The 19,867-nt window shown below is 40.1% G+C and overlaps 1 protein-coding gene across 6 annotated transcripts in view; it reads left to right on the top strand.

The window, feature by feature from the left end:
- The window catches only part of shank3a (SH3 and multiple ankyrin repeat domains 3a), a 1,110,717-nt gene that overhangs the window by 742,427 nt on the left and 348,423 nt on the right, over positions 1 to 19,867 (top strand). For all 6 annotated transcript variants that reach the window (XM_063072946.1, XM_063072949.1, XM_063072948.1 and 3 more), the window contains one exon: positions 15,055 to 15,168. In XM_063072946.1, the coding sequence (XP_062929016.1) occupies positions 15,055 to 15,168 (114 nt within the window). The remainder of the gene's footprint in view (positions 1 to 15,054; positions 15,169 to 19,867) is intronic.

Here is a 19,867-nt window from a genome sequence, read left to right on the forward strand (position 1 = left end):
CTGGGGTAAAGTCAATGTAGTTAAAATGGTCATAGCAATTCAGTTTAACTATCTTTCTATGATGCTTCCTTTAAATATATCAGATTTGATCTACAAGCAATACAAAAAAATTATCAGTGATTTTCTATGGGATAAGAAGAAGCCCAGAATTAAAATGAGTAAGATGTGTACGTCCAGGGACATGGGTGGGCTCAGTCTATCAGATGTCAGGGCAAATAAGTTATCCTTTGGAATGACCAAATTAGCTAAACATTGGGACAGGGCTGATGTTGATTTAGATTGGTTAATTATAGAACAGAGCCTGGCTGCACCACATTCTCCCCTTAACATCCTCTCACAACATGTGGAAAACAAGACTAATCCAAATCCTATACTATTTCACTCAAGGAGTGTGTGGAGTACAATTCATAAAGCTTGTAGAATGTCACATTTAAACCAGTTATACTCCTCGCTCTGGAATAACCCTAAAATACGCATTGGGAAAAGAATGGTGTACTGGAAAGAATGGAAGATTATAGTAGGTGATCTCTATGAGAATGGGATTTTTATGTCATGTGGATTTGCAGAGGAAGTATAAAGTTGTAGATAAAGGGAATTTTTGGAAGTATTTACAAATAAGACATTGCATTAGTACCATATTCAAAAATGGTGGCCCACAAAGTAACCCTTTAACTGAATACTTTACATTACCACAGGAAGTTCATAAAGCATCAGTGTTTTATAAAATGTTCAAGCACTCTGTGGGTGAATCGTGTAACAATCTCAAAGCAGCATGGCAGAAGGATCTTGGAAGCGATATTGAAGATAATGAGTGGTCAAATATTTTATTAAATGTGGGTAGACATATTAGGGAAGCAGGAGGGAAATTTATTCAGTATAAGATAGTGCACAGATATTATTGGACACCATCTGGACTCTACAAAATGGGGATTGTTGATAATAATTTATGCTGAATGTAAAAATGAGGTGGGCACATATTTTCACATGATTTGGGAGTGTTCCATAGTTCATCCATTTTGGTGTAAAGCCCTCGATTTGTTGGGGAATTGGTTGGGTTCTACACTGCCCTTGTGCCCACGGCTTTGTCTCTTGGGTGGATAGGGCAATGATACCTAATGTAAACAATGACAAATTTACTATTTTAAAGGTGGGTCTCATCACAGTTGCAAGAATTATATTGCAAAACTGGAAAAAACCCAGATGTCCCACTGTGAAGGAATGGACTGAGGAAATTATTAAGATTTCATCATATGAACACATATTGGGAAGAATTAACAGTGAGGGAAATGTGCAAGACGTGTGGGATCAATTTTCGTTCTATGTTAATTTAAACTTAAATTAGAACTTTCTGTTTCTAAGTTTGATTTGTTTTCCTGTTATGGGATGGCTGTGTAAATATGCTATACTCTATCTGCTCTATGATATGCTGTGCTGCTTTGTAAAATAAGAACAAATAATAATAAAAATTTGAATTACAAAAAAAAAGAAAGGAGGAAGGCAGCATAAGGAAATTATAGACCAGTTAGCCTGACCTCAGTGGTTGGGAAGATGTTAGACTCAATTGTTAAGGATGAAGTGATGGAGTACTTGGTGACACAGGACAAGATAGTACAAAGTCAGCATGGTTTCCTTCAGGGAAAATCCTGCTTGACGAACCAGTTGGAATTATTTGAGGAGATTACAAGTAGGATAGATAAAGGGGATGCAGTGGATGTTGTATATTTGGACTTTCAGAAGGCCTTTGACAAGGTGCCACACATGAGGCTGTTTACCAAGTTAAAAGCCCATGGAATTACAGGAAATTTACTGACATGGTTAGAGCATTGGCTGATTGGTAGAAGGCAGCAAGTGGGAATAAAAGGATCATTTTCTGGTTGGCTGCAAGTGACTAGTGGTGTTCCACAGGGCTTGGTGTTGGGACCACTTCTTTTTATGCTGTATGTAAATGATTTAGATGATGGAACAGAAGGCTTTGTTGCCAAGTTTGCAGATGATACAAAGATTGGTGGAGGGGCAGGTAGTGTTGAGGAAACAGGTAGGATGCAGGAGGGCGTAGGTCAGGAGAATGGGCAAGAAAATGGCAAATGAAATACAATGTTGGAAAATACATGGTCATGCACTTTGGTAGTAGAAATAAATGTGCGGACTATTTTCTGAAAATCCAGGAATCTGAAATGCAGAGGGACTTAGCAGTCCTTGTGCAGAACACCCTGATAGCTTTGTGGATGATACAATGTGGTAATGTTGAGGAAGCAAGAAGTCTACAGATTGACTTGGACAAATTAGGAAAATGGGCAAAGAAATGGCAGATGGAATATAATATAGGGAAGTGTTATAGTCATGTACTTTGGTAGAAGGAATAAAGGTGTAGACTATTTTCTAAATAGGGAGAAAATTCTGAAATCAAAGGTGCAAAGGGACTTAGGAGTCCTCGTGTAGAACACCCTGAAGGCTAACTTGCAGGTTGAGTTGGTGGTGAGGAAGGCAAATGCCATGTTAGCATTCATTTCAAGAGGTCTAGAATACAAGAGATGCTGAGGCTTTATAAGGCACTGGTGAGGCCTCAACTTGAGTATTGTGAACAGTTTGGGGCCCACATCTTAGAAAAGATGTGCTAGCATTGGAAAGGGTCCAGAGGAGGTTCACAAGGATGATTCTAAGAATGAAAGGAATATCCTATGAGGAACGTTTGATGGCTCTGAATCTGTAATTGCTGGAGTTCCAAAGGATGAGGTGGGATCTCATTGAAACCTTTTGAATGTTGAAAGGCCTGGACAGAGTAGATGTGGAAAGGATGTTTCCCATGGTGGGGGAGTCTAGGACAAGAGGGCACAGCCTTAGGATAGAGGGGGGCCCTTTAAAAATAGAGATGTGGAGAAATATCTTTACCTAAAGAATGGTGAATTTGTGGAATTTCTTGCTACATGCAGCTGTGGAGGCCAGGTTGTTGGGTATATTGAAGGCAGAGATTGATAGGTTCTTGATTGGACTTGGTATCAAAGGTTACGGCGAGAAGGCCAGGAACTGGGGTTGAGTGCCCCCTCTCCGCCCCCCCCCCCCACAAGATCATAAGACAATGGTCTTACGTTCATTGTATACTCTTGGTGGCCAGTTTATTAGGTACACATGTCCGTTAATGCAAATTTCTAGTTAGCTCATCATGCGGCAGCAACTCAATGCATAAAAGCGTGCAGGCATGGTTAAGGGGTTCAGTTGTTGTTCAGACTGGGTAGGACATCAGAATGGGGAGGAAGTGGAATCTGTGACTTTGACCGTGGATATCAGACAGGATGGTTTGAGTATCTGAGAAAGTGCTGACCTCCTGGGATTTTCCCACACAACAGTTTCTTGAGTTTGCAGAGAAAAGGTGCGAGAAACAAAAAAAACACACACACACATCCAGGGAGCTGCAGTTCTGTGGGCAAAAATGTCGGTGAATAATGGCCGAGCTGGTTCAAGCTGAAAGGAAGGTGACAGTGGCTCCAATTGCCATGTTACAACAGTGGTGTGCAAAAGAGCATCACTGAACACACAACGTGTCGAACCTTGAAGTGGATGAGCTCCTGCAGCAGAGGCCTGTGAACACACACTCAGTGGCCACTTTATTGGGAAAAGGGGGCACCTCATAAAGCAGCCACTGAGTGGGTATCCTAATTTTATTTATCCTCCCAAAATGCATCACCACATTTTTACAGAATTAGATTTTATCTGTGATGGATCTGTCCATCTTACTAATTTATAAATATCATTTTGTAGCTTAAAACCAACTTCCTTACAGCAAGATATGCAACGCCAGCTTTGTGTAAATAATTATTTTAATATACGTTTGTAAGCTATTTTCCAGTTATAGCTGGTCAATTAACTTATGCTCACAGCAATTAGTCTTATTTTGGCATCAGCTGAGCTGATATTTCATTATGTTTAATAATATTCAGTGAACTCAATTGTAGACAACTGGAATTACATTGTTTTTAATTTTAAGTATAAATGATATCCCTATTATTCAAATAAATTGGAAATATTAAGGAACAAGTTGTGATTGAAACCATGTTAATTTAAATGCTTTTTGATTATTGAAGTCTCTCCTGGGTCTTTTTGGTGCAGTTGATAAGTGCAAGTTACTTGCTAATTATTTTTCTGGGGTGTAGGAGAGGTGCTAGTGTGTGGTGAGAATAATCTTTAAAATGAGAGGAAGAAATATCAGGATCTTTAAAACTGTATTTCAAAAATTGGTGCAACACACAAAATGCTGGAGGAACTCAGCAGGCCAAGTAGCATCTATGATAAAAAGTACAGCTGAACCTCCAGCAGGTTCCAGAATTTTGTGTGTGTGCTTGGATTTACAACACCTGCAGATTTTCTCTTGTTTGTGATTCAAAAATTGGTCTTCAAATCATATTTACTACAGGCCCATTTGAGAGCACGAAGAAAAATCTTTGCTAGTAAGGTAAAACTGACTTGGAAGTGTATACTTAGGAAGTTGATTTGTTTTTGGTAAATAAATTATAATGTGAAGTAATTGAGGTTTGGAAACTCAGAAACCAGATCTGGGCACATTATCCCCTTTGTTGAAGATTTCAGATTCAGATTCAGAATTAATTACCAAAAGATAAACTGAGGCTCTGATTACATTAAAAGTTTTTTTTGTTAATTCCTCTGGGAAGTTGATCCAGAGCTTACTAAGCAACTGATTGGCAATTGTTGTCTTAAATCTTTGGGGTTCTTTTCGTGTTGTCATCACTTTCTAGATAATATTTGGATCCCACACACAGCAATAGAGTATTTGTTCAAATAAGCTGTTTGATGGTTTTTGTTTAGAGAGAAACATTGACAAGAACACTGAAGAAATGCAAACTCGTTTTCAAAAGATAACGCACAATCTTTTTACAAGCATCTCTGTTTACCTTAACTAAAGATGTCACCTCTTTTGAGGCTCTGTATTACCTGTACTAATCTCTGCCTCTGAGAGAACAATCCAGAATTCTCCCATTTTCTAACAAAGGGACAAGGCAGCCTGCTACAGCCCAGTTAGCCTAACATCAGTGGTAAATTACTGGAGGGATTCTGACAGACAGAATCTTGTCTGCATGTAGAAAGGCAAGGACTGATTAGGGATGGGCAGAATTGGTTTGTGTATAGGAGCCTGTCTCATAAGTTTAATTAAGATTTTTGAAGAGGTTGATGAGGGGACTCACTTTCAAGGACCATTCATCTCATGATCTCAATATTTGTTGCTTGTTTTTGGAACACTGGTTATTTGTCCATCTTGTTTGCATTTTCTTTCTCTGATCTTATGGTGTTTCTTTGTATTTACTGTGAATGTCCACAAGAAAATGAATGTTATGGTTGTATACGATGACATATACACATGGAGAGTTGTTGAGCAGAGAGACCCAACGGTACAAGTACATACTTCCTTCAGAGTGGTAACACATTCAGTATACACAATGTAATGAAGGTGGCTGCCATACTTTCCTTTATAGAGCAGGCCATTGAGGACAAGATTCAGAATGTCATGTAACAGCTATATAGGATGCTGATGAAACCCAGCCTAGAATATTTTGTATAGTTCTGGTCGCAGTTCTATAGGAAGGATATGATTAAGGTGCAGTGGAGATTCACAAAGATGTTGCCAGGAGTAGAGGGCTTGGGTTATGAGGAGAGACTGGATAGACTGTTTTCCCTGGAGTGCTACAGGGTATCTTTGTAGGGGTTTATAAAATCATGAAATGTTGGATGGTCATAGTCTTTTTTCTGGGCTAAGGGAGTTTAAAGTTGGAGGGCATAAGTTTAACATGACAGCAGAAATTTTTAAAAAGGACCTGAAGAGCTTGTTTCTGTGCCAAATAACTAGACAACTCTCTGACTCAAAAACATAAGTTTGTTCTGCAGGTTCTCTTCTACTAAAATCCACTTCACCTTCTTCAGGCTGCCAGAAGGAGGTATTGGGAATTGATCATGGTAACACAGTTAAGGTTTAACCAGTGACCTAGGGGCTTAGTATAGCGTTATGTTAACGAGATCATACAGCTACATGACTTACACCTATTAAATTGTTTCAGTTTATTTTACCTTGTTGTTGCTTCTAAGCCCTGCACTCTATCCCTTGGAGCGATGGTATATATTTTCTAGAAAGCTTCTGGTTCCCTGAGTCACCAGTGTAGCACAATTGGCGTTTATCATGACAGTAACAAGTACTACCAGGGATTGGAGAAAACTTCACATCAGGATCAGAACTTCACATCCTTTTCTCGTTTATTGTTGCATACTTTGCCTGATTTTGTTACATTAGTATGTTGAGCTATTATTGATTTACGCCACTGAGATGCTTAATGAAAATTGGAAAGGATCGTACAGGAAATGCTGGGAATATCTCTTTTAATTTAGTTGATAATTATTGCAAATACAATGCTGCGTTCAGCAGAATTAATGTTGCTTTACAATTTAAACAGTTTGAATACAATGGAGACCATTTTGCCTATGAATTTTGTGTAAGAAGTAGGTGTAGGCAAAGGTCTTGCAGACTTTCAAGACTTTCCAACCATTAAATAGGTCATTATTATGGTCAGAAATGGGATGATAATCAGAGGATTTGCTGGAAGCTGCGAAGTATTATTCCAGATTGCTGGAATGCAAGGCAAAAAGAGATTGGTGAATGAATTTAATGATTTTCTTTCAGTTAAAATGATAAATTTTTCAACATCCCAATTTCTTTTATTTTACATTCTGGAGAAATGGTTTTCCCTGTTTAGAATTAAATTGCTCAGGCAGTGAGCAGATGTCCAACTCTGCTCATTTACTAGAAGGGACTGAGTGTTTCTGGTGGAAAGGTGAGACACTTCTGTGAGTACTCTTTGTATGGCTGAGAAGTTCCCACAGCAATGCAGGTGAAAAATTCTAACAATAAAGCCAAGCAACATCAAAGAAAAGGTGACATATTTACAAGTGTATCACTTGTAGAGAAACTCCAAGTTAGCAGTGTTCCAAAGGACCTGCTGACTTTGAATCACCGTTTATGAGCGAGTGTCAGAGGAACCTCTGCCTAAGGCTACCATGCATCTTGGTGATCAAATGTGCTGCAGCCATGGGGGCACTTGTGGTGATGGGAGTTGATATGATAAAGGAACCGATGAGTGTCTATTGACTACTTTATCCTGAGTTTCTTCAATATCACTGAAGCAAGTGCTCCATGGTATTCCTGACATTTAGTTTACATGGTCAGAAACTATTGAGTGATTACTTGGCAGATGACTGCCTGACAAAGGATAGCAGACTGTAAATGTTGACTATAATCCCATAAAGGGTAGAAACAGAATTGGGTCATTTAGCCATCGGGTCTGCTACACAATGCAATCATGGCTGATTTTTTTCAATCTCATTCTCCTGACTTTTCCCCTAACGTTTAACCCCTTTATCAATCGGGGACCTATGAATCTCTATCTTAAGTATATCTAATGACTTGGCCTTCCCAACCCTCTGTGGCAACGAATTCTACAGATTAATAGAACATAGAATAGTACAGCACAGTGCAGTCCCTTCGGCCCACAATGTTGTGCTGACCCTTAAACGCTGCCTCCCATATAACCCCCCCCCGCCCCGTCTCAAATTCCTCCATATACCTGTCTAGTAGTCTCTTAAATTTCACTAGTGTATCTGCCTCCACCACTGACTCAGGCAGTGCATTCCACGCACCAACCATTCTCTGAATAAAAAACCTTCCTGTAATATCCCCCTTGAACTTCCCACCCCTTACCTTAAAGCCATGTCCTCTTGTACTGAGCAGTGGTGCCCTGGGGATGAAGAAATTCTTCCTCATCCTAATTTCTATTGTGAGACTGCCCACCTGGATATAAGATACTACTACTAATGGAAACATTATTACAAGCATCCACTTTATCCAGGCCTGTCAGTAGATATCAGTGAGATACCTCCACTTTCTCCCCCTCTCCTCTGAACCCCATCATGTACAGTCCCAGTGATAACAAACACTGCTCATATCTTACGTCTTTAATTCCTGGGGCCATTCTTGTGAATGTCCTCTGGACTGTCTCTACAGCCATCCTTCCTGAGAGGTGGAGCCCAAATTTGCTCGCAGTATTCCAAATGTGTACTGACCAACCACTTATAAAGCCTCACCAATGCTTCCTTGCTTTGATAGTCCTCTCAAAATGAATGATAACAATGCATTTGTCCAGCAGCTCAACCTGCACTCCTGCACTAGAGCACCCAAGGACCTTTGTACTTCTGATATCTGAATTTTCTCTCATTTAAAAAAAAACTACGCCTACATTTTTATTCTTCCCACCAAAGTGCATAACCACACATTGGCTGATGCTGTATTCTTTCTGCTGCCTCTTTACTCATTCTCCTAATCTGTCTAAGTCCTTCTGCATCTCCCTGCTTCTGCAATACCACCCTGTTCCTCCACCTGTCTCAGTACTGTCTCTAAACTTGGCCACAAAGTCATCATTCCCTTCAGCCAGATCATTAGTATTAAGTGAAAAGTTCTTGTCTCCACACTGAACAATGCAGAACTTCACCAGTCACTGGCCGTCATCCCTTTATCCCCATCCTGACCTCTGCCAGTCAGACAATCTTCTATCCATGCTAGTAACTTTTCTGTAACACAACGGGCTCCTATCTTGTTAAACAGCCTTATGTGCAGCACTTTGTCAAAGGCCTTCTAAAAGTCCAAGTGAACAACATCTACGGACACAACAAACAACAGGAATTCTGCAGATGCTGGAAATTCAAGCAACACACATCAAAGTTGCTGGTGAACGCAGCAGGCCAGGCAGCATCTATAGGAAGAGGCGCAGTCGACGTTTCAGGCCGAGACCCTTCGTCAGGACTAACTGAAGGAAGAGTCCTTCATCTACGGACCCTCCTTTGTCTATCCCACCTGTTACATCCTAAAAATATTCCAACAGATTTGTCAGGCAGCATCGTCCCTTATGGAAACCATGCTGACTTTGGCCTATTTTTATCATGTGCCTCCACGTACCCCAAAACCTCATTCTTTGTAATAGACTCCAGCATCTTTCCAACCACTGAGGTCTGGCTAGCTGACTTACAGTTTCCTTTCTTCTGCCTCCCTCCCTTAAAGAGTGGAAAGACATTTGCAATTTTCCAGTCCTCAGGAACCATTTCAGAATCTAGTGATTCTTGAAAGATCATTACTAACGCCGCCACAATCTCTTCAGCTACCTCTTTCAGAACCCTGGGGTGTAGTCCATCTGGTCCAGATGACTTATTTACTTCCAGAACTTTCAGCTTCCCAAGCACCTTCTCCTTAGTAATCACAATGACCAACACTCTTGCATTTTGGCATTCTGCTATTGTCTTCCACAGTGAAGACAGTAACTCACTACCTCACCAGTATCATTTTCCAGTGGCCTCTTTTCTATTGTCTAGCAGATTCATGTGCAGCACCTTGTTAAAGGCCATCTGAAAATGCAAGTAACCAACATCCACTGACTCTCTTCAAAACATTTCAATAGATTTGTCAGGAAACTATATTCTACCTTGGTTCTACTTTATCATGTACTTTGAGTTAACCCAAAATTTCACCTTATGTATTGAACTCTAAAATCATACCAACCACTGAGGACAGGCTTACAAGTTGATAGTTCCCTGTCTTTTGCCTTCCTTCTTTCTTCAGTAGCTTTGTCACATTTGTGATATTTCTCGTTGCTGACTGTTTCTTCATGTACAAATACTGCCTGACCTGGCAGAGTTTTTCTGGCATGATCTGTTTTTCACCCAGTCTCTAACTTCCTCTTGCTATCATAGTCATACAACATGAAAAGAGGCCCTATAGCCCCACTGGTACGTGCTGAGCAAGGTGCCCAATTAAGCTACACTCATCTGCTGTTTTTGGCCCATATCCTCTCAAGGTTTTCTCCCCAAGTGTCTTGGGGAGAGAGAGGAAGCAGCCCAGTCCATCACGGGTAAAGCCCTCCCTACCATCGAGCACATCTACATAGAGCGCTGTTGCAGGAAAGCAGCATCCATCATCAAGGACCCCCACCATCCCGGCCATGCTCTCTTTTCACTGCTGCCATCAGAAAGGAGGTACAAGAGCTTCAGGGCCCACACCAGCAGGTTCAGGAACAGTTAACGCTCCTCAGCCATGAGGCTATTGAACCAGAGGGGATAACTTCACTCCCCCATCACTGAACTGTTCCCACAACCTACGGACTCACTTTCAAGGACTCCATCTCATGTTTTTTGTTATTTATTGCTCATTTGTTTTTATTTTTTCTCAGCTCCAGCTGGTGAAACCTGAGGTACGGGCATAGCCAAGCACACCCATTTCTCAATTGCTAGGAACTTTCAGATTACTCTAGTGGTGTTTAGCATTGTGGCTTTCTGACGATTCACATAAATATTGCTGTGTAAGCCTAAAGCCTATAGTTTAATGCTATTGTGTAGTGACTTTGGGATGATGCCAGTTGTAGATATAATAACTGGGACATTGTATATCCTATTCATATTCCATAGCCTTTCAAATTTCTCCTTTAGTTCAACATTTCTCTGGTGTTTATCACCTATTGATTTCTGTATGTTGTGTGTGTTTGGAATGGCTATATCTGTTGAGTAAGTTCTTCTTGCGTGTTCATCCTGTATTATATCCAGCAGTTATTATGGATTGTCCTATCTGAAATAATGGATCAGTTGTAATATAATTTGTAGGACTCTAATTCAAAAACTGAACTGGGCTTGTGTTTATAGTAAGGTATGGTGTCTTTTATGAGTTTGTATTTTAAAGCAAGGTCTTGGTGAATGATATTTCACACTTGGTTATGCCTGAGTAAGTAATCAGATTGAGTTAAACTGTAACATGATGGGTTGTTTCTGCTTTATCCTGGCATTTTCTGCATTTATTGTCTTAAGTTTGTTGGTCTTTTATGATATATTTTTGATAATTTTTTGTGTTAACCTCCTGGTTATGTACTGCCACAAGGATTTTTATTTTATTTCTTTGTATTTATTGTGAATGCCTGTAAGAAACGAATCTCAGGTTTGGATACGGTGACATATAGGCACTTTGATAATAAATTTACCTTGAACTTTTAAATATTGTTAATGCACCTTCCTCCTGCAGCTTATTCCATATATAGGCCACCCTTTGGGTGAAAATCTTGAACTTCAGGTCCCTATTAAACCTTTTCCCTCTCATCCTATATTTCCACTAGTTCTTGATACCTCAACCCTGGGAAAGAGATGGTGTGTATCGCACTATATGCCCCTCAGGATATTATACACATTTGTAATGTCAAGGCAAACTTTCTTACACTACAGTGAATAAAGTTCCAACTTGCATAAACCCTCTCCATAATTCAGTCTCTTGAGTCTCAGAAACATCCTTGTAAACTTACTCTGCACTTATCCAGCTTAATGGTATCTTTCCTAAAGCAGGACAACCAAAACTGAATGCAATATTCCAAATATGGCCTCACCATTGTCCTGTATAGCTGCAGCATAACATCTCAAATTCTCTATCCACTGCTCTGACTAATGAAGGTCAGTATGCCAAAGGCCTCCTTCTCCATCCTGATGCCACTTCCAAGGAAACATATACTTGTACTCCTCAATCCCTCCATTCTCTAACTCTTCCCAGTGCCCTACTGTTCACTATGAAAGTCCAACCCACATTTGTCTTCCCAAAATACAGCACCTTGCATTTATTCTGATTAAACTCCATTTGCCATTCCTGGGCCCACTTACTCAGGCAGTCAAGGTCTTTTTGTAATTCTTAATAAACATCTTCACTGTTTGCAGCGCCACCTATTTTAGTGTCAGCTCCGAACTTACTAAACAAGCCTTGCCTATTCTTGCCCAAATCATTAATGTAGATGACAAACAGCGATGACTCTGGAGAGGACCATTAATCCCATGCCTCCAATTCAAAAAAGAACATCTCATCATTAACCTCTGCTTCTTACCTCAAGTCAATTGAGTATCCAATTAATTAACTCTCCCTGGGCCCACAGTACTGTAGCTCAAAGTTTCACAAGTTTCAAAGTTCAACTTTATTATCGAAGTATGTATACCATATACAACCCTGAGATTCTCCTCTTGCAGGGACCCATAAACGATAGAAAAACACAGTTGAATCGATGAAAAATCATCCACAACAAAGACTTCCAAATATCCAATGTGCCAAAGAGGACAACTCATGGAAATGGTTAAAAAAAAGTAAACAAGTAACATATAGAACATGAACTGCAGAATCCCTGAAAGAGAGTACACAGCTGTGGAGTCAGATCAGCGCAGAGGCAAGTGAAGCTGGCGCAGGATCCCAGTGACTGCAGGCTAACAACTGCTCCCTAACCAGGCAGCGTACGACCCAGGACTCCTGCACCTCTTGCCCGATGGTAGTAGCAAGCAGAAAAGGAGATGGGTCAAACGCCAGCAAATGGCAATGAACACGTTTGTTTTCCTCTCTCAGGTCTCACCGATTTTAATTTGGCTTGATGTTTTAATTGCCATGGAGTAATGAAGTTGAGCATTGGTTCATTTTCTATGAGGCAACACCCATCTCCAGTGTTGCCGAACCTGCATTTTCAAGTTTGCTAAATCCTTCAAGGGATCATAAAATTGCTAGTTCATTTAGTGGTTTCCGAACTTTTTTGGGTTACCTCCCCTTTGGCTCCCAGACCACATCCCCAGTGAACCCTTCTCCCCTTCCAGCTATTACATAAAAACTATAAAGGGTTTTGATTTACAATGCAGTAAATCAAAATTCAAAGCAGTAACAAATAATTGCAAAAATTATTCAAATCTATTTAAAGCTACAATTAACAAGTGCACCTTCTGTATTCAAAGAAAAAAAAGCAACAAAAAGCAGGAAGCTACATGCCTTTTAGTTTATCATCTGCCAAAGGGAAAATATTAATGGTTGTTATTGTAGATGGTATAGCAGGATATTTAGAAAAATTCAAAGTTACTGGGCAAAGTCAGCATGCTTTTGTGTAAGAGAAATTATGTTCAACCAATTTATTGGCGTTCATTGAAGAAATAATATGTTCTGTGGTAAAGAAGGAAATGTAATTTATAGAAGGCATTTGATAAGATACCACGTCAAAGGTTATTGCTAAAAACACGCTCATTCTTTAGGAGGATATTGGCTCGGATCGAAGATTGGTTAGCTGACGCGAAATAACAATTAAGAATAGATGGGTCGACAGTGGGTTGGTAAGATGTAATTTATGTTGTACCAAAGGAATCTCAACTGAGACCTCAATTATTCCCAATTTGAATAATTGACTTGAGATTAAGAACTGGTTGTTAAATTTGGTAATGATATGTAGATATCAAGGAAAGGAAGTTGTGAAGAAAGTTAAAGGAGACATAAAATAAAGATAGTTACGTGAATAGGTGAATGGAAAGTAAAAAATGTGAAATTGTCCCCTTTGACAAGAGAAGTGAAAGAGGCATATTATCTAAATGATAAGAAATTGCATATTTTTGAAATACAGAGGATCTGGGTGTCCACTATTCATAAAAGGCTAGTATAGTTGACAAGTAACTCTTTATCCAGCATCATCTTCATGTGCCATATTGTATTATGTGGACGATCATGGTCTTTCATCTGATTAATACCTGAGGGGAAGACCCTCTTCATGCTGTGGTTCTTATTCTTTACTCATGACCATGATTGCTTTTGGCAAATTTTCCTACAGAAGTGGTTTGCCATTGCTTTTTCTAGGCAGTGTCGTTACAAGACAGGTGACTCTACCTATTATCAATACTCTACAGAGATTGTCTGCCTAGCATCAGTGTTCGCATAACCAGGACTCGTGATATGCACGAGCTGCTCATACGACCATCCACCGCCTGCTCACATGGCCATGATTGGGTCTAAGCAGGTGCTACACTTTGCCATTAATTTCAGTGGAATAGAGTACAAAATTATAGAGGTAAAGCTTTATTGATAGAGGGTATTAGTTAGACCATATTTAGATTGAGGTGTACAGTACAGTACTGGTATTTTTAATATAAGAAAAGATACTAATACATTGAAGATATCTCTGAGAATGAGTACTTTAAGCAGAGGTGGTAAAAGTTTGAAAGGTTACTTTGATAGACTGGAACATGTACTACAGGCTGCCCTCAGGTCAGCCACAATCTAATAACTGTCATAGTTGGCATGGCATACAGAGCCAAGTGCCCCAGTCCTGCTAATCTGAATGTTTGTACAACTACGGACATTTTGATGGAAAGGAGGCCTTTGATGAAGAATCTGAAGATGAGAGGGTTCAAGACACTGCTCTGATGTACATTATATCTGCAGTTCCAGCCACCATGATCACCTTCAGTTTGACTTCAGTTTCACGAGGATCCCATTTGATCAGATCGTGCCTTGATATGAAAGACAGTCTTATTTACCTTGCCGCTGGCATTTGCTAAGGCTAAGCCTATAATGAGGCCTGTTGCTGTATGCTCTTGAAAGAACTGAAACTGAGCATTAGTAGTGCCACTTGATATCATTATTGGTAACACCTTCCAACACTTTTGTTGATAATTAATTGCCTGAAGAAGTATTTAGCTGGATGGACTTGTTCTGCTTTTTGTGATAGGTCTACCTGGGTAATTTTCCAGTTTGTCAGGTAGATAACAATGTTGAAGTTGCACTGGAATAGCTGTACAAGAGATTTGGCTAGTTTAGGAGAACAGGAGACAGCTCTACAACACCACTGAATAGATATTGTTGTCAGGAGGCAAGAATATACTCAGCTTAAGGCCCACTTTCTATTTCTGACCGTTTTTTGTGATGAACCACAGATCCAACATATACAGCTCAGAAAATCAAATACTGATTTTTAATGGTAATTACTTTTTAATGTTCTCAATGCCATGGTGAATGGCAAAATTTATTAAAGTATTGTCTGTATGTGTGTGTTAGTGATGAAGTGCAGTTCAATATTTACAAACCTTGCTGTCTGGAACTCAGGCAGATTATTGCATAAAAACTTTATGACCCCCTCCCCCCTTTAGACTTTATCTGGTTCAAGGTATGCCTAATCGTACATTCCACCTCTTTTGCAGTGCTGAGCATCGGCGAGGGAGGCTTCTGGGAAGGGACAGTGAAGGGTCGGACTGGCTGGTTTGCGGCAGACTGTGTGGAAGAGGTACAAATGAGACAATACAACACACGACAAGGTAAGCATGACTGCTTCAATTCAGGACAGTTGATATGATGAAAAAGGTCTTTGCTTTGCCATCAGGAAACTAATTAGTTTATTTTGGCCTATTTCCACTCCCCAACAAGGATTTTCTCTGCTGTCAGGAACTGTGATTGATAAACTTGCAGGTCTGGCACTGTGTAGAGTGCTTTTAGACCACAAGACTGTCTATTTGCTGGTTTAGTCACCATATATTTTTATACTAACCTAATAAGGGATCATTCTATAGAGGTAGAAGACCCCTTGTTATTAAGTGAGCGTTGTGCATGACAGAAGAAAAATAAGGACAGCATAGCAGCCAAATATTTGAACAATTCAAAAATCCCCCTGGGCATCATCCTGAAAATTGCTTGTCTTCATCATGTTCCAAGCCTGAGTTGGCTTGGTTTAATGTTTGCGGATGATAATACTTAAGTGACTGTGCTCATTGCAACCCTCTTTGTGATCAGTTCTCTCTGTAATCCAACTCCCTTTTCTTTTGGTTGCTCCAACCCTCCCCCCCCCCCACTTTACTTCTCTAGCTATCAATATATCATGTATATCTTTAGTGATCTTGTTACCTTTGTGAACACCCTACCCACTACCACTTTTCTCCAAATCTGTTCATTAGGTGAAAGACACTGTTGTGGAATAGCCATTGTTGTCTCTTTCAGCGCCATTGTGAGAGAGTTGTAAACTTCTGCTTCCAACTGTTAGATAAATATAATGTCTCATTCCCAAATACGCCACTTATTAGAAATCTAATTCTTTCCCCCTTTTGTACAATACTAGGTTACAAACACAATAACTAAAATTTGTTATGGAGTAAAATGTAAAACAGAAGATAGTGATTTAGAAATTTAACACAATGAAATTTTTGTTCCTATCTCAAATAAAATGACTTCAGTTCTGTCCACTATGGTGGCATAGTGGTTAGCATGATGCTGCTAGAGCACAGGGATTCTGGGATAGGAGTTCAATCCCGACATCCTCTGTAAGGAGTCTCTGTGTGTCCTCCCCATGGAATGCATGGACTTTCTCCAGGTGCTCCGATTTCCTCTGGTTTCCTTCTCCTGCAGTCTACAATCAGTTCCTTGGACTTATTGACATTGGGTAAGAGGTTGTTGTTATTACACCACTCAACCAAGTTTTCAATCTCCCTCCTGAATGCTGGTTCATCACTCACTTTGATTCAGCCCACAACAGTGGTGTCATCGGCAAACTTGTATATGGTGTTGGAGCTGTAATTAGCCACACAGTCATGGGTGTAAACGAGTAGAGCGGGGGGCCAAGTACACATCCCTGCAGCGCTCCTGTGTGGATGGAGACTGTGGAGGAGATGTTTTCGCCAGTCTGAACTGACTGGGGTCTACAAGTAAGGAAATCCAGGATCCAATTGCACAAGGGGGTATTGAGACCCAGGTCTTGGAGTTTACTGATTAGTTTTGAGGGGATGATGGTATTAAATAGTGAGATATGATTGATAAAGAGCATCCTGATGTATGCATCTTCGCTGTCCAGATGTTCCAGGGTTGTGTGAAATGAGATTGCATCTGCTGTGGACCTGTTGCTTCGGTAGGTGAATTAGAGCGGATCTAAGTCACCGTTCAGGCAGATGCTTCAACACCAGCATCTCAAAACACTTCATCACTGTGGATGTAAGTGCCACTGGGTGATGGTCATTCAGACAGGAACCGTCCTGTTCTTGGGTATTGGTGTGATTGAAGCCTGGTTGAAGCATGTGGGTACCACACACTGCTGGAGTGAGAGATTGAAGATAACCATGAACACACCAGCCAGCTGGTCAACACAGGTCTTCAGTATTCAGCCAGGTACTCTGTCTGGACCGGATGCTTTCCTTGGATTCCCTCTTTTGAAAGCAGCCCACACGTCATCTTCAGATACTGAGACCAGGAGACATGGGGGTGCACGATGGTTTCTTCCTGTTCTGGTTGTCAAAGCGAGCATAGAAGGCATTGGTTGCATCCTGTAATGAAGCTCTGCTGTCTCCTATGTCACAAGATTTAGCTTTGCAGGAGTTTATGATACTGAAACCCTGCCACAGCTGTTGAGCATCCCTAAGATGATTTCAGTGTAATCCGGAATTCCATTTCGCCCGAGAGATCATACCTGCACTTCTCGTAGCATTCTTGATCTCTAGACTTGAATACCTCTGATCTGGCTCTCAGCAGGTTTCGGATTTCATTGTTCACCTTGGGCTTCTGACTGGAGAAAACCCTGAACAATTTCATGGGGAGGCACTCATCCACAGGTGCTCTAATAAAGTCTGTAACGACCCTGCTGCAGTCATTCAGGTCCTCTGATGAGTTCTTGAACATGACTCAAGGCAACCCTGTAACCATTTCTCAGACTCCCATGACCACCTCTTGGTTATTCCACATTGTATCTGTAAGTAAATAAAATAAAAATTGAAGCATCCCTTTGAACATCACCCAACTGGACATTCCTCTAAGATGAACTCAGACTGCAGATGAACTATTCAAACAACTTGTGTTACATTTACTAAGTATTTTCATGCATGAAAAATCCAGAAATCTTCCCCACCTTGAAAGAAAAAAAAGAGGGAAAGATAGATTCACATACAGCTGATGTATTTTATGAAACAAATAAATTAAAAGTCTGAAACATTTGTTCAGACCAAACCATGCAGTATGAACAGTGGGGGTGGGGAAATCAAGAGAGAGTCAACAAGCTCTTTCTGACCCCTAACACTGTGAAAGAAAACCACAAACAAATGGAATTTAAGTTTGAAATGTCTGTTGCATGTTAGTGTCACCTGTGACCACTGGCTATTACCAATATAGGACTGTTCTTGTGGTAGTAGCTTATATAAATGTTTTGGGATTGCTTTGGATCATGGGTGGAGTTTCCGCGTATTGTATAGCTTGACCATACATGGAAGATTGATTAATTCTGGAATGCACTTAGAAGAATAAACCTAGTGATGCCAGTGTACCATTATCACTGGGTCATGGATTAAATTCACACAAATGCTGATGGCTTGTTCTCCTTGCTGAAGATTGAATTAATAAAATGCTTGCAATGTTGTCTTTTAACCTCATTAGAACCTAGGTGGAAATCTCATTCTTTTCTCCTTGGTTCTCAAGTGTGCAAGATTAAATGATTATAAGCCACTGTTAACCAATGGAAAACAAAATGAATTGAATTGAATTGACTTTATTTCTTACATCCTTCAAATACATGAGGAATAAAAATCTTTACACTACTTTTCCATCTAAATGCGCAATGTGCAATCATAGCAATCATAGTAATTTATAATTTATAAAAAATACCTCAAATAATGAAGGTAGGACAATAAAAACATTGTCTCTCTGCTCTTCCAAATGTCTCTTAAAAACACCACATAATAGATCTAAGTGATAAAAGGGTATTGAGATGATAACTTCATTGATCTGGGATAGAGAAAAAATAACAAGGATTGGATGATCCTAGAGATAAGTGGTTCCTAGCAACTTAGTGCTAGAACTGTGGCTTTCTTTGCAACATAATGGCTGGAGAAAGTAGCTGTTGCATACTCTATAAGAACTGCTGAAATTGCAAAACGCAGGGCAAATGCAATTTAATGCAAATAAATTTTCAGTAATGCACTCAAGGAGAAGCTACATGGAGAAGCTTTGCGTAACCTATGCTCAGTGGCCTCTTTATTAGGTACACCTGAATGCCTCCTTTTTAATGCAACTATCTAATCAGCCGATTGTGTGGCTGATTAATGCATAAAAGCATGCAGACATGGTCAAGCGGTTCAGCTGTTCTTCAGACCAAATGTCAGAACGGGGAAGAAATGTGATTTTTGCCCATGGAATGACTGTTGGTGTCTTACAGGGTGTTTATAAGTATCTCAGAAACTGCTGATCTCCTGGGATTTTCATGCACAACACAACTGTCTCTAGATTTTACAGAAAATGGTGCCATGAACAAAAAACATCCAGTGGACAAAACTGCTTTGTTAATGAGAGAGGTCGGAGGAAAATAGCCATATTGGTTCAGACTGACAGGAACCATGTGTTACATCAGTGGTGTGCAGAAGAGCATCTCTGACACTTTGAACCTTTAAGTGGATGGGTACAGCACACAAAATGCTGGAGGAACTCATGGGAAAAGAGTAAACAGTCTTTTTACTGAGAAGGAAGAAAAAGAAAATGGTAAAGTTGTTTGCACCGTTAGTGATAAACAGAGAATAAGAGGTGAAAAATCTCTTAAATGCATTTATTTTAATGCTAGGAGCATTATAAGAAAGGTGGATGAGCTTAAAGCATGGATTGATACCTGGAAGTATGATGTGGTAGCTATTAGTGAAACATGGTTGCAGGAGGGGTGTGATTGGCAACTAAATATTCCTGGATTTCGTTGCTTCAGGTGTGATAGAATCAGAGGGACAAGAGGGGGAGGTGTTGCATTGCTTGTCAGAGAAAATATTACTGCGGTGCGCTGGCAGGATAGATTAGAGGGCTAGTCTAGGGAGGCTATTTGGGTGGAATTGAGGAATGGGAAAGGTGTAGTAACACTTATAGGGGTGTATTATAGACCACCTAATGGGGAGCGAGAAGTGGAGGAGCAAATTTGTAAGGAGATAGCAGATATCTATAGTAAGCATAAGGTTGTGATTGTGGGAGATTTTAATTTTCCACACATAGACTGGGAAGCCCATACTGTAA

Source organism: Mobula hypostoma, chromosome 20, assembly GCF_963921235.1.
Source record: "Mobula hypostoma chromosome 20, sMobHyp1.1, whole genome shotgun sequence".
NCBI lineage: Eukaryota > Metazoa > Chordata > Chondrichthyes > Myliobatiformes > Myliobatidae > Mobula > Mobula hypostoma.